Below are 13,921 nucleotides of genomic sequence, written 5' to 3'. Positions count from 1 at the left end.
ATTGAGATCAGACGCTGAGATTAGGACACTGAGCTCTGAATAATCTCAGTTGTGTGTGTGTGTGTGTGTAATATTTTCTACTAATTTACTAATACAAATTATATACTTGACGGTACACGACCAGCAACAAGTCAGACATATATATTGATTATCTAAGTCATAAGTCATCTTCAAGTCATCAATCAACTCGTAAAAATAACTTAACAAACTGGACAAACTCTCACTCCATCACCGCTCACTCCCTGGTATGTGATTGACCAATTGTCTACTCACCTACAAGACAACCGACCAATCAGAGCCGAGTCATAAGTTACCCAAAACATATAGATTTCCCGCCAAAAAGAAAAGGCGCGCCAAAACGGCTCTGACTCGTCGAATGTGATCACATGATAAACCAGCCAATTAAGCGATTGGCCGCGGTTAATATATCAGCGGAGGAACCTGTAATCTGGTAGTGCTAGCGAGGCGGCGGTAGAGTCTGTGTGACCAAACCACAGCTCAGCGGCTCATGTTCTACACGCCCGCTGTTGCCCCCTCCTCCTCCTCCTCCTGCCTGTCAGTGGGGCTGCCGCCATTATCTCTCCGCAAGATAAGCCACTGAGTCTCCCGTATATCTCAACGGAAGATAAGCCCACACCTCCTGCCTGTCAGTCGGGACCCCTTCACTTTTATCTTACGGTTGATACGCCACTGGTATCTCTCATGTGTCTCACCGCGAGATAAACAAATGGTATTTCTCATCTCTATATAAAGAATAGATTTATCATTCAAACCTCAGAGAATCCATCTTTAGACGAGGAAAATTAGGTTAAGTTAGGTTTGGTTAGGTTAGGTACAGAGTAACTTAAAATACACCAGTTTAGATCAATTTGGTTAGGTTAGTAATTTAAGATACGTCAGGTGAAAAGGAGCTGGTTAACTTAGGCTATTTTAAATTACAGGTAACTTACTATGATTTAGACGAGATAAGATAAGATAAGGTACAATACGATAAGGTAAGATAAGATAAGCTTCAGATACAGGTCCAGGAAATTTACCTTAGGACTATCTGAGATTTCTAACCCTGGAGTGGCTGGGTTCTGGGTGGCTCCCTGACCAGAGTAGGAGCAAATTAGTAACGCCACTACGACACTGTCCGCCCCAACTTACGCCATTAATTATACGCCTTTAAGTTACGCTATTAATTATACACTTTTTGGGGTTCTTTTTATAGTAGTGGAGGTTTTTTTTACAGGGTTAACGAGGCTACTGTGGGGAGGAGAGTGGGAAAAAAATTGATGGCGTGTGTGTGTGTGTGGCACAGGAAAGGGATTTATTTTTATTTTTCCGAAGAGTTTTTATCTGAAGGAACGTTTTTTATTGGCACCTCAAGAAACGTTTTTTATGACGTAATGAAACCCGAAGAACGTTTAGTCCTATTTCAAACGTTTTATTCAACGTCTCGACCATAAAAGACGTATTTATCTCCACCGCCTCCCCAATACTAATGACAAGCTTAGGGAATCTACGCCAGGCGAACGTTCGACGGTCTTTTTGCTAACTTACCTGTGGCGTTCCTTCTGTGATGTTAGGAATCAGGACGAGTTGAGATGTTCCCCCTTGTGGCATGCCTCCCCCCTCTCTCTCTCTCCCCTTCCATCATCTCACATCCATCTCTCAACTCACCTACCTGTCTGCCCTGCCATCTGACCTCTCACCTCTCTCCCTCACCTCTACCTCCTCAGGGCCCTGGACCACACACCCTCTCCCTCCCTCACTCTCCACCTCCACGCCGGCAATGAATCAATTACATGAATTAGTAACGGACTATAAATCTTGCTTCGAGATTTGTGTGAGAGAGAGAGAGAGAGAGAGAGAGAGAGAGAGGTAACCCTTTTCTCTCTCTCTCTCTCAAGTTTTGTTTCCTCTCTCGTTATCTATATGTACGTCTCTCTCTCTCTCTCTCTCTCTCTCTCTCTCCTGGTAGACGGACAGATAGGGACCTATGTAGGGTCGTTCATGCATGTGATTACGAAGGTTTAAAAGGGCAAGCTGGTGGTGACCTGTGCCATTGTGGGGAGGATAACTAGTCTCCCCAACCCTCCCCTCCACCCCCAACTTCTCACCTCCCCAACATTCCACTGCAACTCGTAATCTCCCCAACTACCCGTCTTCCTCAGTAACCTCCCCCATTCCTCCCCTCCCTCCCATTTATCCCATTCTATTTCCTCATCCCCACTATCCTCCCCCATCACCCCCCATCCTACCCTCATTATCTCTCTCCCTATCCTCAAACATTCCTTCCTTAACCTTCCCTATCCACCCACCCACCCTCACCCACCAATCCCACCCTCACCCACCTGTCCCTTCACCTACCTATCCTATCCCCCCATTCCCCGCCCCCAAGGCTCAAAAGGTTAAGAAAGGCAGTGGACCTATGGGTTGCTATGGGTTGTGATGATAATGACCCATTTTCCCCCCATGGATGCCGTAAATCACGACAGTTTGCAGTAATGGGAGGTTTATATAGCCCCGTGGGTTTATATTTATATATTTGGATGTATATTGACCTTAAGATTAACTACGCTAACCTAACCTAACACCCCAGAGAGAGAGAGAGAGAGATCCGGTACATGTCCTACTATCAGGAGACAACGGCCATATAAAACCGTAGTTTGGAATCTGACTCCTAGATGGCGTTCATGACTGGGTAATAAAGGGAGGCGTGACTGTGGTAACACGGGCGTGGCGGCAACTGTAGCCGTCCACCTGCCACTGTATGTACCCAACACGGCGTTATATAAAACCTGCTCCACTGACACCTCCTACCTATTACTGGGCCTTTTGTTTACCTTGGCTCCTGACCTGAATTCTTAGAGGCTCGTAAGATTTATTTCACTTTAGATGGAAATATAATAAAATAATATAACTCGTTCACTTTAGCTTCGATAGAAAGATAGATTATTGTAGGTTATTATGATATATTTATCTCTGACTGAAGAAATTATGTAGAAAACGTTAATTAGGTCACTTTAGGTATGAAAGGTATGTGTGTGTGTGTTACTTGTACATAAAATACAAACAGGTGTGTTGAGGGGGGTGTAGCGAGTCCCAGGTGTTCAGTAGCCAGGTGTACTTATAAGCCATAGGACAGGTAAAGCCGGTACTAATGAGGTGGGCTCAGGTGATGTTATTATAGGCTTATGGAAAAAGAGTCTAGAAAATACAGGTAAAGTCTGATGTGTTCTCTCTCTCTCTCTCTTTCACACAATCCAAGTCGTTCTCATTTTCCATTCTCTCTCACCTTCCTCTTCCTCCTACCTAACATCGCCTCCTCATTGTCCCTCACTCTTCCATCTCTCCCCACCACCACTCACCAACAACCCCCCCTTCTCTCTCCAACAATCCTCCCTCATTATCTCCCCCGCCAACAAACAAACCCTCTCTCCCCACCACCCTGACCAACAACCCCTTCCTCTCTCCCCACCACCCCTGACCAACAACCCTCCTCCCCACCACCCTGACCAACAACCCCTCCCTCCCTCCCCACCACCCTGACCAACAACCCCTCCCTCTCTCACCACCACCACCTGACCAACAACCCCTCCCTCTCTCCCCCACCACCCTGACCAACAACCCTCCCTCCCTCCCACCACCCTGACCAACAGCCCCTCTCTCTCCCTCCCTCCCCACCACCTGACCCCTCCCCCTCCTCCCCACCCACCCTGACCCTCCACCCCCACCAGGACACGCTCCTGGTCACCCCTTATCTCTGGGTCCCTCTGGTCTAACATCATCGCCTCACCTAACATTGCTTTTTTTTCACCTGTCTTGACCATCAGGTAAACACAGGTAACTGGCAACTCATCCCCCCCCCCCACCTGTGTCTATTTCTGGGGACTGAGCTATTATTGTCTATTGTTAATTGTCTATGTGTAACTCCTTAAAATTGATCAAACCAGCTGTATTCCTCCTTAAAAGTGATCAAACCAGCTGTGTACCTCCTTAAAATTGATCAAACCAGCTGTATTCCTCCTTAAAAGTGATCAAACCAGCTGTGTACCTCCTGTGTCTCGTCTAGGAATTGATCAAAGCAGCTGTGTCTATATATGTCCTGGGAACTGATCGATTAGGTTATGGTTATTTGCTCACCTGGTTTCATCTCCTTGTTGAGTAAATGGCTTATGGGTGGTCGACGGAGTTGTTTCCTCTCACTCTTATCTCCTCTCCTCCACTCCACACCTACCCCCCCCCCTGAACCCCCTTACACACCACCTCTACTCCTCTCCAAACACCCCCCTCCACTATCCCATCCTACCCTCCCTCACCTACCTCCATTCCGTCATCCACACCCCCACTCCTCCCACATACCACCCCTTTCCACACCCTTCTGTTACAACCTAGGTTCAACCACTCAGTAGTCATGGTATACCAGAGCCATAAACGACTCCCAGGTGATAGGGGAAATATTACACGTGGGCGTTTAGCAGTACCTGATGAGTCTATTGTTGTAACACAGTGGGCGGACCTGACGATAAGGCACGCTACTGGTGGTGATGATGGGTGGTGGGTGGGTGATGAGGGGTGGTGTGGTGGTGTGAGAGTGGTGGTGAGTGGGGTGGTGGTGGTGGGTGGTGGTGGTGGTGAGTGGGGGGTGGTGATGGTGTGGTGATGGTGAGAGACAAACAGACAGACAGATTAGCCTATCGAGTGATCTTTACTACACAGTGTTATGTGGCAGTGGTGTGGTTGTAATGTGGTTATATTGGATGTGGTTGTAATTCGGCCATTGTGTGGTTGCTACGTGAGGAGGAAGGAATTATTCAACTGATTTATGTGTAAAAATAAAAATAATTCTTGTTAGATAAAATTTTCTTTCTTGATTATAAAAGGATTTCAGACCACTGCTAACTTCTAACCCTAACTTAATCTAAGCTATATTAATCTAACCTAACCAACACAAACTTAATCTAAACCAACCAATGTTAATCTAACCTAAACAAAATTAACCTAACCTATATTAAATTAATCTAACCTCCAGAATCAATCACATATTAACATTAATTTTAAAAGATACGAAAAATTAACAAATTAATTTTCCTCCCCTAAAACACTTCCATTACTTTACCTCTCTGACTTAAGACACACTTGAGAGAGGCACTTAAGAAGACTAACTGGTTGGCCTTAAAAAGACACACTCGCCGAGACAGGGTGACACTCATACACACACACTCGGGACACTTAACACACTTGTCTGGTCGATATACATCTTAGTACACAGTCTATCGGCACCAACAGGAGGTACACAGGGCGGGCTACACTGTCAGGTACACACAGGGCGGGCTACACTGTCAGGTACACAGGGTGGGCTACACTGTCAGGTATACACAGGGCGGGCTACACTGTCAGCTATACACAGGGTGGGCTACACTGTCAGGTACCTGGGGCGGGCTACACTGTCAGCTATACATAGGGCGGGCTACACTGTCAGGTATACACAGGGCGGGCTACACTGTCAGCTATACACAGGGCGGCGATGGTAGAGAATACACTAGGAGGGGGTGTAGGAGGGTGTTCAAGGTGTGAAGATACCTGTATACCTACACTATCTCGGTACACAGCTTGGTGATACTTGGTGGTGTTGGTGAGAGAGAGAGAGAGAGAGATTGTATGTTACGTACACACACACACACACAACAGTTATATAACGTTACTGTTGGCTATAGTAGACGTAGTTTTCATATATTATTCACTATATATATATATATGTGACGTAGTTATAAATCATATATGAAATTACGACCATAATCGCCGTATATAATCTTGTCGTTTATATAAGCCGTAGTTACTAATCACCTATAGACGTAGTTACTAATCACCTAAGTCAACAGATATATATTAACCCTGTCGTATATATGGCTTATAATAGACGTGGTTTGATATAAGGCGAGAGAATTATATATGTGGCTTATATACGTAGTTTGATATATGACACCAAGATCATATATAAGGTGTATGACAGGTAGGCACGGACAGGTAGCCACGGACCGGACAGGTAGCTACGTATAGATGACCACTTACAAGTAACCATACACACACAACCACGGACAGGTAACCACGGACAGGTAGACAAAATATAAAAAAATCACTAAAAAGAAATTTAAAACAGGTTCATATATGACTAATATGGACGTGGCCTAGAGAGGGGGGAGGGGGGTGACGTAGGCTACCTGATAACCCCCCCCCCCTTTATTAAGTGTCGTAACGGGGGAGGTGTTTACGTGTTTGTGGTGAGGTACAGGTGAGAGATTGAGACGTGTGTGGGAGGGTTGTGTGGGGTAGGAGGGAGGTTGTGTGGGGAGTGGGGGGGTAGGAGGGAGAGGTGTGTGGGAGGGGAGGTTAAGAGGTATGTGGGAGGGGGGAGGGGGATTGGGGGAGATGTGTGGGACGAGGGAGTGGGGAGATGACAGGTGGAGAAGTGTGTGTGTGTGTGTGTGTGTGTGTGTGTGTGTTACAAGACTCATTAAGGATAAGATGCACCAATAAGAATCAACAACTCAGTATGCATGAACAAATAAATACCCCAATTTAATTTTGCTCTTCAAATAACCATAGTAAATAATTAGTTACGATATCCACAGGTAAACCATAGTAAATAATTAGTTACGATATCCACAGGTAAACCATAGTAAATAATTAGTTACGATATCCACAGGTAAACCATAGCAAATAATTAGTTACGATATCCACAGGTAAACCATAGTAAGTAATTAGTTACGATATCCACAGGTAAACCATAGCAAATAATTAGTTACGATATCCACAGGTAAACCATAGTAAATAATTAGTTACGATATCCACAGGTAAACCATAGTAAATAATTAGTTACGATATCCACAGGTAAACCATAGTAAATAATTAGTTACGATATCCACAGGTAAAAAGACCAATTAATTTACTCTATTATTTAATCCATATTTCCTGATCTAAAAGTTATAAAATTTTTGGATAATTTTCCTTAAACTTTAGAGGAAAGATATACATTAATTAGTATCATTATGAAGGGTTTAATAATGTGCTCCTTCAGGTGTTAATGATAACAGGTGAGATGACTTCCAATAAGACCTCTATAAAACTCTAAAGCAATCCCTAGCTGTTGTATCGTGTATATTTATCATTGTATTAATTGGTGTATGCCTCGTGTATCGTGTTGTATTAGTCTCGACACTGTATCAGGTTGTATTAAGTGTGTATTGATGTATTGGTTAGGTACAGGTGTTAAGGCAGTGATGAAAACAATTAATTATTTTATAACACCTGAGGTAATACTGAGACAGGTATATCGCTTTAGCTATATAATTTCCCTTACTAATTATACACTCTGATAATCGCTTGTGTTAAATAATCCCATATAATCACACCTCTATACTATATAATGTGTGATAATTTAAGCTATATTATATAAGATTATATTTTCTGGTTTAACAATGTCTACCTTGATGGATGACCTGGAAATTAACCCCTCTACAATTTATTTCACCTGAGGATTAAACCACCTAAGGGGAGGGTGGTTTAGGATTAGCGTGAAGGTGTCTAATCATCAGGTGAAATAAGCTAAGGTGGTTAATCTTCAGGTGACTCACACAGGAGTAACATACTTCCATCGATCGAGGTATAACGAGGGGTCTGATTGAGTCCTCCAGGTTAGTATATCATTATTAATAAATCCTCTTACCTCTCTAGGTTATATTTCACACCTGGAACATATAATCCCGTGGAGATTAAGTGGGCAAGTAATCCTGGTAATCAAATGCCCATAAAATCCCCCAAGGGTATTAATTTTACCCTGATGAAGATTAATGCCCCTGTTTTAACATTGGTCAAGTTTCGTTAATCCACCTTGGCGATTAGGCTAAACTAAACTACATTATCAATTATTTTTATTATAGATCCTTATATATATATATATATATCATTAAGACTTAATTACTACTTAGGGTAATTAGAATCATATCAGAAATAACATGGGATTATAATGGAATGAGTAATTAGTCCTATATTGAATTGACCTACCTAAATGAAGCGTGACCTAATGACCTGACCTATATTCGAGTTTCCTTTTGGTTTCCTTAAGATGTAGTTAGTGTGTGTGACGTACCTCGGAAATCTCGGCGGTGGAGTTTCCGTGTGGCAGGTATGGATGATGGTACTTGAATGTAGAGTCCTTGTAATCTTCAACCCTCTCCACCAGCTCCACCATTGCTGTTCATCGAATGTGGACGCCTGACGAAGTGGATGATGAGTTCTTGAAGTGGATCGATCCTCCACACACACACACACACAGACAGACACACTCACACACACATACACACTCTATTTAGATGATTCAAAATCCAATAGGTTCTTTCACAATGAGTTATCGTCTGTATGATAACAATAGCATCACACACACATGTTATGAAGCCACCAGAGAGATCAGTCTTTGTTATGGTGTTAAGTAACCAACCACAAGTCTTTCTTTACAGTCTATGGGTTAAGTCTCATTTTCAAGACTTTAACAAAACAGTAAATAATAATGACTTGGTTTCCTCTGAGTTGATGACGATTTCTTGTAGTGTAGAAAGCGACTATGGACGTTGGTGACTCTTATTGGCTCTTTTGTAAACAACACAACAAATGCTAATGAGATTCCTTTAACTCCTTCTTTAGTTTTCTTTATATCTTTTATTTCTGGGGATGAAGTAACAGTCTCTCTCACCACTGGAATATTTCGGGGAATCTTTATTTTTCTTGTATTTGTACACTCACGGGGGTCATATCTTCACTACGTATATATAGAGGGAATAACACTGAATATTACCCCGGGTTAGATTGATGGGATTCAAGAGGATGTTTTTTGTTTTGGTTTCCCTGTCGTGTTGCAGTGGTTGTTGTCGCGTGCGGTGGTGGAGGGCGGCGGAGCCAGAATAAGGAAGTGTTGGGGGTGGTGGGGGGGCAGGTGAGAGGAAGGCTGGGTGTCCGTGACTCCCTGCCTACGCCTTCTACACTTGGTGGTGTAGCCTTGGACAGTCCTCCTTCAGAACACTGCGGGAGAGGTCCGCCACACACCCTGCCTGCTCGACGGTCACACGTGCTCTGGAACACTCACTCAAAACTCTCCTCTCTCTGTATTGGTCACATGGTCGAGTCCTCGCGCGTTCCGGTTGGGTTAATTTTAACAATGACGTCACCTTGAGCCAATCCGCTCCGACTTACCTGCGCTGGCGGACCAATCGACGCGCTGGATCCAGGGTGATGGGTGGAGTCTAATGTACATTACATGTTGAAAAAATAAAATACTAAGATAGAATGATACGAGCGCTAACATGGCCATGTATGGAGGAACCTCATAATATTCCTCCACACTTACGTCTGGCGAATGATGGCCAGGAGTGGTGAAGGCTGCTACCACCTCCACCACCACAATATTTATCACCCCTCTGATGGTAGTCTGATCAATTAGGAACAAATTATCCTTAGGTAATTAGCAAGGATTTAATAATAGTTTAGGAATCCCTTTTAATCACCTAAATATAACCTTTCTTTAAGATAAACCAGACGTCTAAATTACTTCACCTTCAACACAATGGTTCTCAATACTAACTCCGGGTCGTTTGTGTCTTAATACTAGACTTTTAAAGATTAATTCCCTATGATAATACCTGTAATTATGGTGTAAGTAGTTAGTCAATAAATTCCGGGCTATTGTAAGGTGTGAGGCTCAGACGAGTGCCACTAAGGTAGGAATTCTTGGAGACTTCAACACACCGTAAAGAAGTAATCTGATCTGGTCTCTCCCTGGGTTGGTCAGGGTAGGGTTGATGCAAGTTACATTAGGTTGTGTTAGGTTAGCTTAGGTTTAATATATAGTACTCAAGTGGTTAAGTCATCGTACTCACGGTTAAGGATATCTTACTCAATGGGTAGATTCATAGTACTCAGTAGAAAGATAATAGTACTCAAGGGGTTAAATCATTATTTCAGACACATCAATTTAGGTAAAGGAATTATTTCTTATTAAAACCTAAAACTCATATATTTCATTAACTTACATATAAATGCATATAAACCATAAAGTACACATGTTTATTATTTTTAGTTAACTTGTATTTGTAGATAAAACTAAAGAAGGGTTTAATATAATGCTAAATTTTCCAACAATACGATAAATTAAAATTTTCTATTAAGAAGAATATTTTATAGATTTTAGCTTCAATAGCTGTGTTAACTTTATTAGCTGTACTAACTTCAATAGCTGTGTTAACTTCAATAGCTGTGTTAACTTTAGTAGCTGTACTAACTTCAATAGCTGTGTTAACTTCAATAGCTATCTTAACTTTAATAGCTATATTTTAATATCAATAGCTAATTTATGTTATTTTTAAGACTAATTCCTAAAATGCCATAAAATTCTTGGGAATTTCAACCCTGCGTAAAGGAGTTAGCAAGAGTGTGTGATATTGGTTTTCTCTTGAATATATTTCACACAAGAGACATACTATATTTAGCCGCCTTGAGTACGATGACTTAGCCCCTTGAGTACGATGACTTAGCCCCTTGAGTACGATGACTTAGCCCCTTGAGTACGATGACTTAGCCCCTTGAGTACGATGACTTAGTCCCTTGAGTACGATGACTTAGCCCCTTGAGTACGATGAGTACGGTGCCGATGACTTAACTTGAGTACGATGACGATGACCCCTTGAGTACGATGACTTAGTCCCTTGAGTAGGACGACTTAGCCCCTTGAGTATGATGACTTAACCCCTTGAGTACGGTGACTTAACCCCTTTAGTACGATGACTTAACCCCTTTATAACGATGACTTAACCCCTTGAGTACGGTGACTTAACCCCTTTATAACGATGACTTAGCCCCTTGATTTACGGTGAGTATCATACTAAAAGGGTTAAGTCATCGTTATAAAGGGGTTAAGTTTCTATACCATTGTTAATATTTATATGTATTTGTTGTTGTTATTGTCGTTGTTGTTGTTCTGTTTCGTCTTCCTATTATCTATGTACTTTCCTGCTATTTACCTCTTCTTCTTCTTCTTCGTCTTCGTCTTCCTTCTCCCATTATTTTTCTCTTTCGTTTACATTATCCTGTTTATTCATCTCGTTTCATTTCTCATTTCTTTATTGTATTTACCTCCTATTCTTCTCTTTCTATTCCATTATCTCGTTTCCCATCATTAATTTCCTTTTCCTTACTCCCCTTTCATTCTATTTTCCTTCCTCTGCTTTAATTCTCTCATTCTCTCCAATTCCTTTTCATTTCTCATCGTTTCTTTTATCTTATCTTAGTCTCCCTCTTCTTTATCTTATTTCCTCCTTATTTTATTTCATCTCCTACTTTCTTTTTATCATTTAATCTTCGCTAATCACATTATTATCGTTTTTATTATCATTCCTATCTTTATTATTTCTCTATTCTCTCGTTTCTCTTCATCTGTTCACTATCTCCTTATTTGACCTTCAATTCACTCAGTGTTGCTTTCATGCCTTAAAGAACGAGATATTGAACTAGTAGAGGAAGGAAGGAAGGAAGGAAGGAAGGAAGGAAGTGTTGAAGGGGGCGAAGGAAGGGGGGCCAACTTCCTCTGTACACAAAGATGGCGTCTTGTCAGGCTAATGAATAACATAAGATGATGTGCGCCGTTGCAACATTCCCTCCTTCCTTGCATTTCCATTTTCCCTAACGTATTTACCACCTTTTTACATCTTTATTTACTATTTCAAGGTCTTTATTATCCCTTTGTTCTATCTAACTCATCAAACTCGAACGCTAAGGTAAAGTAAACGGTGAAATAAAAACATAAACAATGAGTGACGTCGGCAATGCGCTTCGTCGGTGTGCTTGCGGTAATACGTGACCCTGATTGGCTGTCCGGAGGGTGACGTCAGCGTCTTGACACCAATGAAAACAGTGGTAGCGACGCATGCGGTTTGTCTGCGGTTTCTCTATTGACACGACGAAGCCATAAGAGGTAGCTGACTGACAGAGGGGCGGAGTATCGCCTAATATGGTATGTTTTCTGAATTTTGTCTCCAATGCGCCTTAACTGCGCTTGTATATGGGCGCTTGGGCATTTTAAGTATCTCTTATCTTGCTTTCTCTCATTCTCGCTCTTGTTCTCTCAGTTTAGTGAGTTATTTGGGTCATAAAGAGAGAAGGGAGGGATGAAAGACTGTGATAGAGAGAGGTGTAGAGAAATAGAGAGAGAAAGATGAAGAGCGAGAGAAACAGATATATAGAGCGACAAGTTGAGAGAAAGAGACAGAGAAATAATGGGAGAGAGAGAGAGACAGACAGAGAGATAAAGAGAGAGACATTCCCGGAAGTTACAAACGCCATGAATCGGTTTTAGTTCTGACGTGAGAAAAAGTCGAGGTTACATGTGTGTGTGTGTGTGTGTGTGTGTGTGTGTGGTTATATCAGTTCCTAACCTAACCTAACCTAACCTAACCTAACCTAACCAAATCAGAACATACAAAATAAAAGGAAAAATCCCTAAAACACACACACACACACACACACACACACACACACACACACACACACTAATTTCACCTGTAATCAACACAAATTCTATACAGGTTATGGCAGGTATGTAGTGCAGAACTCGACAGGTTGATAATGTTATTGCGTTCACTAACAATCAAATGGCCTCGGGGAAACCACTCTTAACAAGCGGATAAAACGATGCAAAAACAGTGATCGCCATTGTTGTGTGTGTGTGTGTTTTGGGGGATTAGGAGATGGGGAGGATGGAGGGGGGTGAGGGAGGGATATAGGGGGGTGAGGGGATGGGGGGGGTGAGGGAGGATAGACGGGGGTGGGTAAGGGTGATGGAGGGAGAGGAGGGAGGTGTGAGGCTGTAGGGGAAGGAGAGTGTGTGAGGAGGGAGGGTGAAAAGGTGGGGAGGAGGGAAGTTTGCTCCAGTTGTTGTGTATCGACCGTGGGGAGGGGTAGGGGAAGGGGGAGGGGGGTAGGGAGGGTAGGGCGTGGGAACAATTTGGTCTGTCCTTGTTAACTACTTCCGCTGTTCCTAATGTGCTTTGGATGCTGTGAAGGGGGTAGGGGAGGTAGGGGGGTTGAGGGGGGGAGTAGGAAAGCAATACTAATCCAAATCATATTCCCTTCCTCTCTCTCTCCCCCTCCCTCCCACGAGATGACTGCCACCTGTTAGAATGTTGCTCTGGTGTGAGGGAGGGAAGAGTAAGGGAGGAGAAGCTCTAATCCCTCGCCCCCCTACTCTCCTAACTCCCTCCCTCATTCCCTTCCCTCCCAGGATCACCCCTCTCCCTCCTCCCCCATCTCCCTCGTTCACCCCCTTTCCCATCCTTCCTCTTTTCGTCTCTTCTTTACCTGCTCATCACCATGTCCTTGCTTCCATCCCTCCCACCCTCCCTACTTTTCTGTCTCCCTTCCTCCCTTTTCCCTCCCTCCCCCTCCCCACTCTCCTGTACTGTCCCTCCTCCCTCCCTCCTGTGTCTCTCCTACCAGCCTCACCATATCTCTCCCTTCCTTATTCCGTCCTACACTCCCTCCCCCCCCTTTATATCCCCCCTGGCAACCTCATCATATCCTTCCCTTCTTCCTTCCTTCTCCCCCCCCTCTCCTGCCTCCTCCACACCAGGCTGGAGTCATGGCACACACAGGCCATGGAGGAACATAGGACCACCATCAATAATTATTACCACACAATTACACAGACATGACCCACTGAGCCCTTACTTCCGCTGGCGTCAGTTGTCTCTCTCTCTCTCTCTCTCTGACACACACACACACACACACACACACACACACACACACACTCACACACACATCCTGTTAAAAAATCATCAGGTAAAATATAGACCTTGTGTGTATAATCTTCAGGTGATCAGAATATATTTAA

General features: G+C 43.2%; 1 protein-coding gene across 1 annotated transcript in view; it reads right to left on the bottom strand.

Moving 5' to 3' along the window:
- Positions 1-9,097, bottom strand: part of LOC121872463 (Krueppel-like factor 5) — a 19,997-nt gene extending 10,900 nt beyond the window's left edge. Inside the window, exon 1 of the mRNA XM_042375248.1 lies at positions 8,138-9,097. Within this exon, the coding sequence (XP_042231182.1) occupies positions 8,138-8,239 (102 nt within the window). The 5' untranslated portion in view covers positions 8,240-9,097. The remainder of the gene's footprint in view (positions 1-8,137) is intronic.
- Positions 9,098-13,921: the final 4,824 nt, after the last annotated feature.

Source organism: Homarus americanus, unplaced genomic scaffold, assembly GCF_018991925.1.
Source record: "Homarus americanus isolate GMGI-L3 unplaced genomic scaffold, GMGI_Hamer_2.0 scaffold55640, whole genome shotgun sequence".
Classification (NCBI taxonomy): domain Eukaryota; kingdom Metazoa; phylum Arthropoda; class Malacostraca; order Decapoda; family Nephropidae; genus Homarus; species Homarus americanus.
Note: the sequence above shows the minus strand (reverse complement) of the source record. Positions and strands in the feature narration are given on the sequence as shown.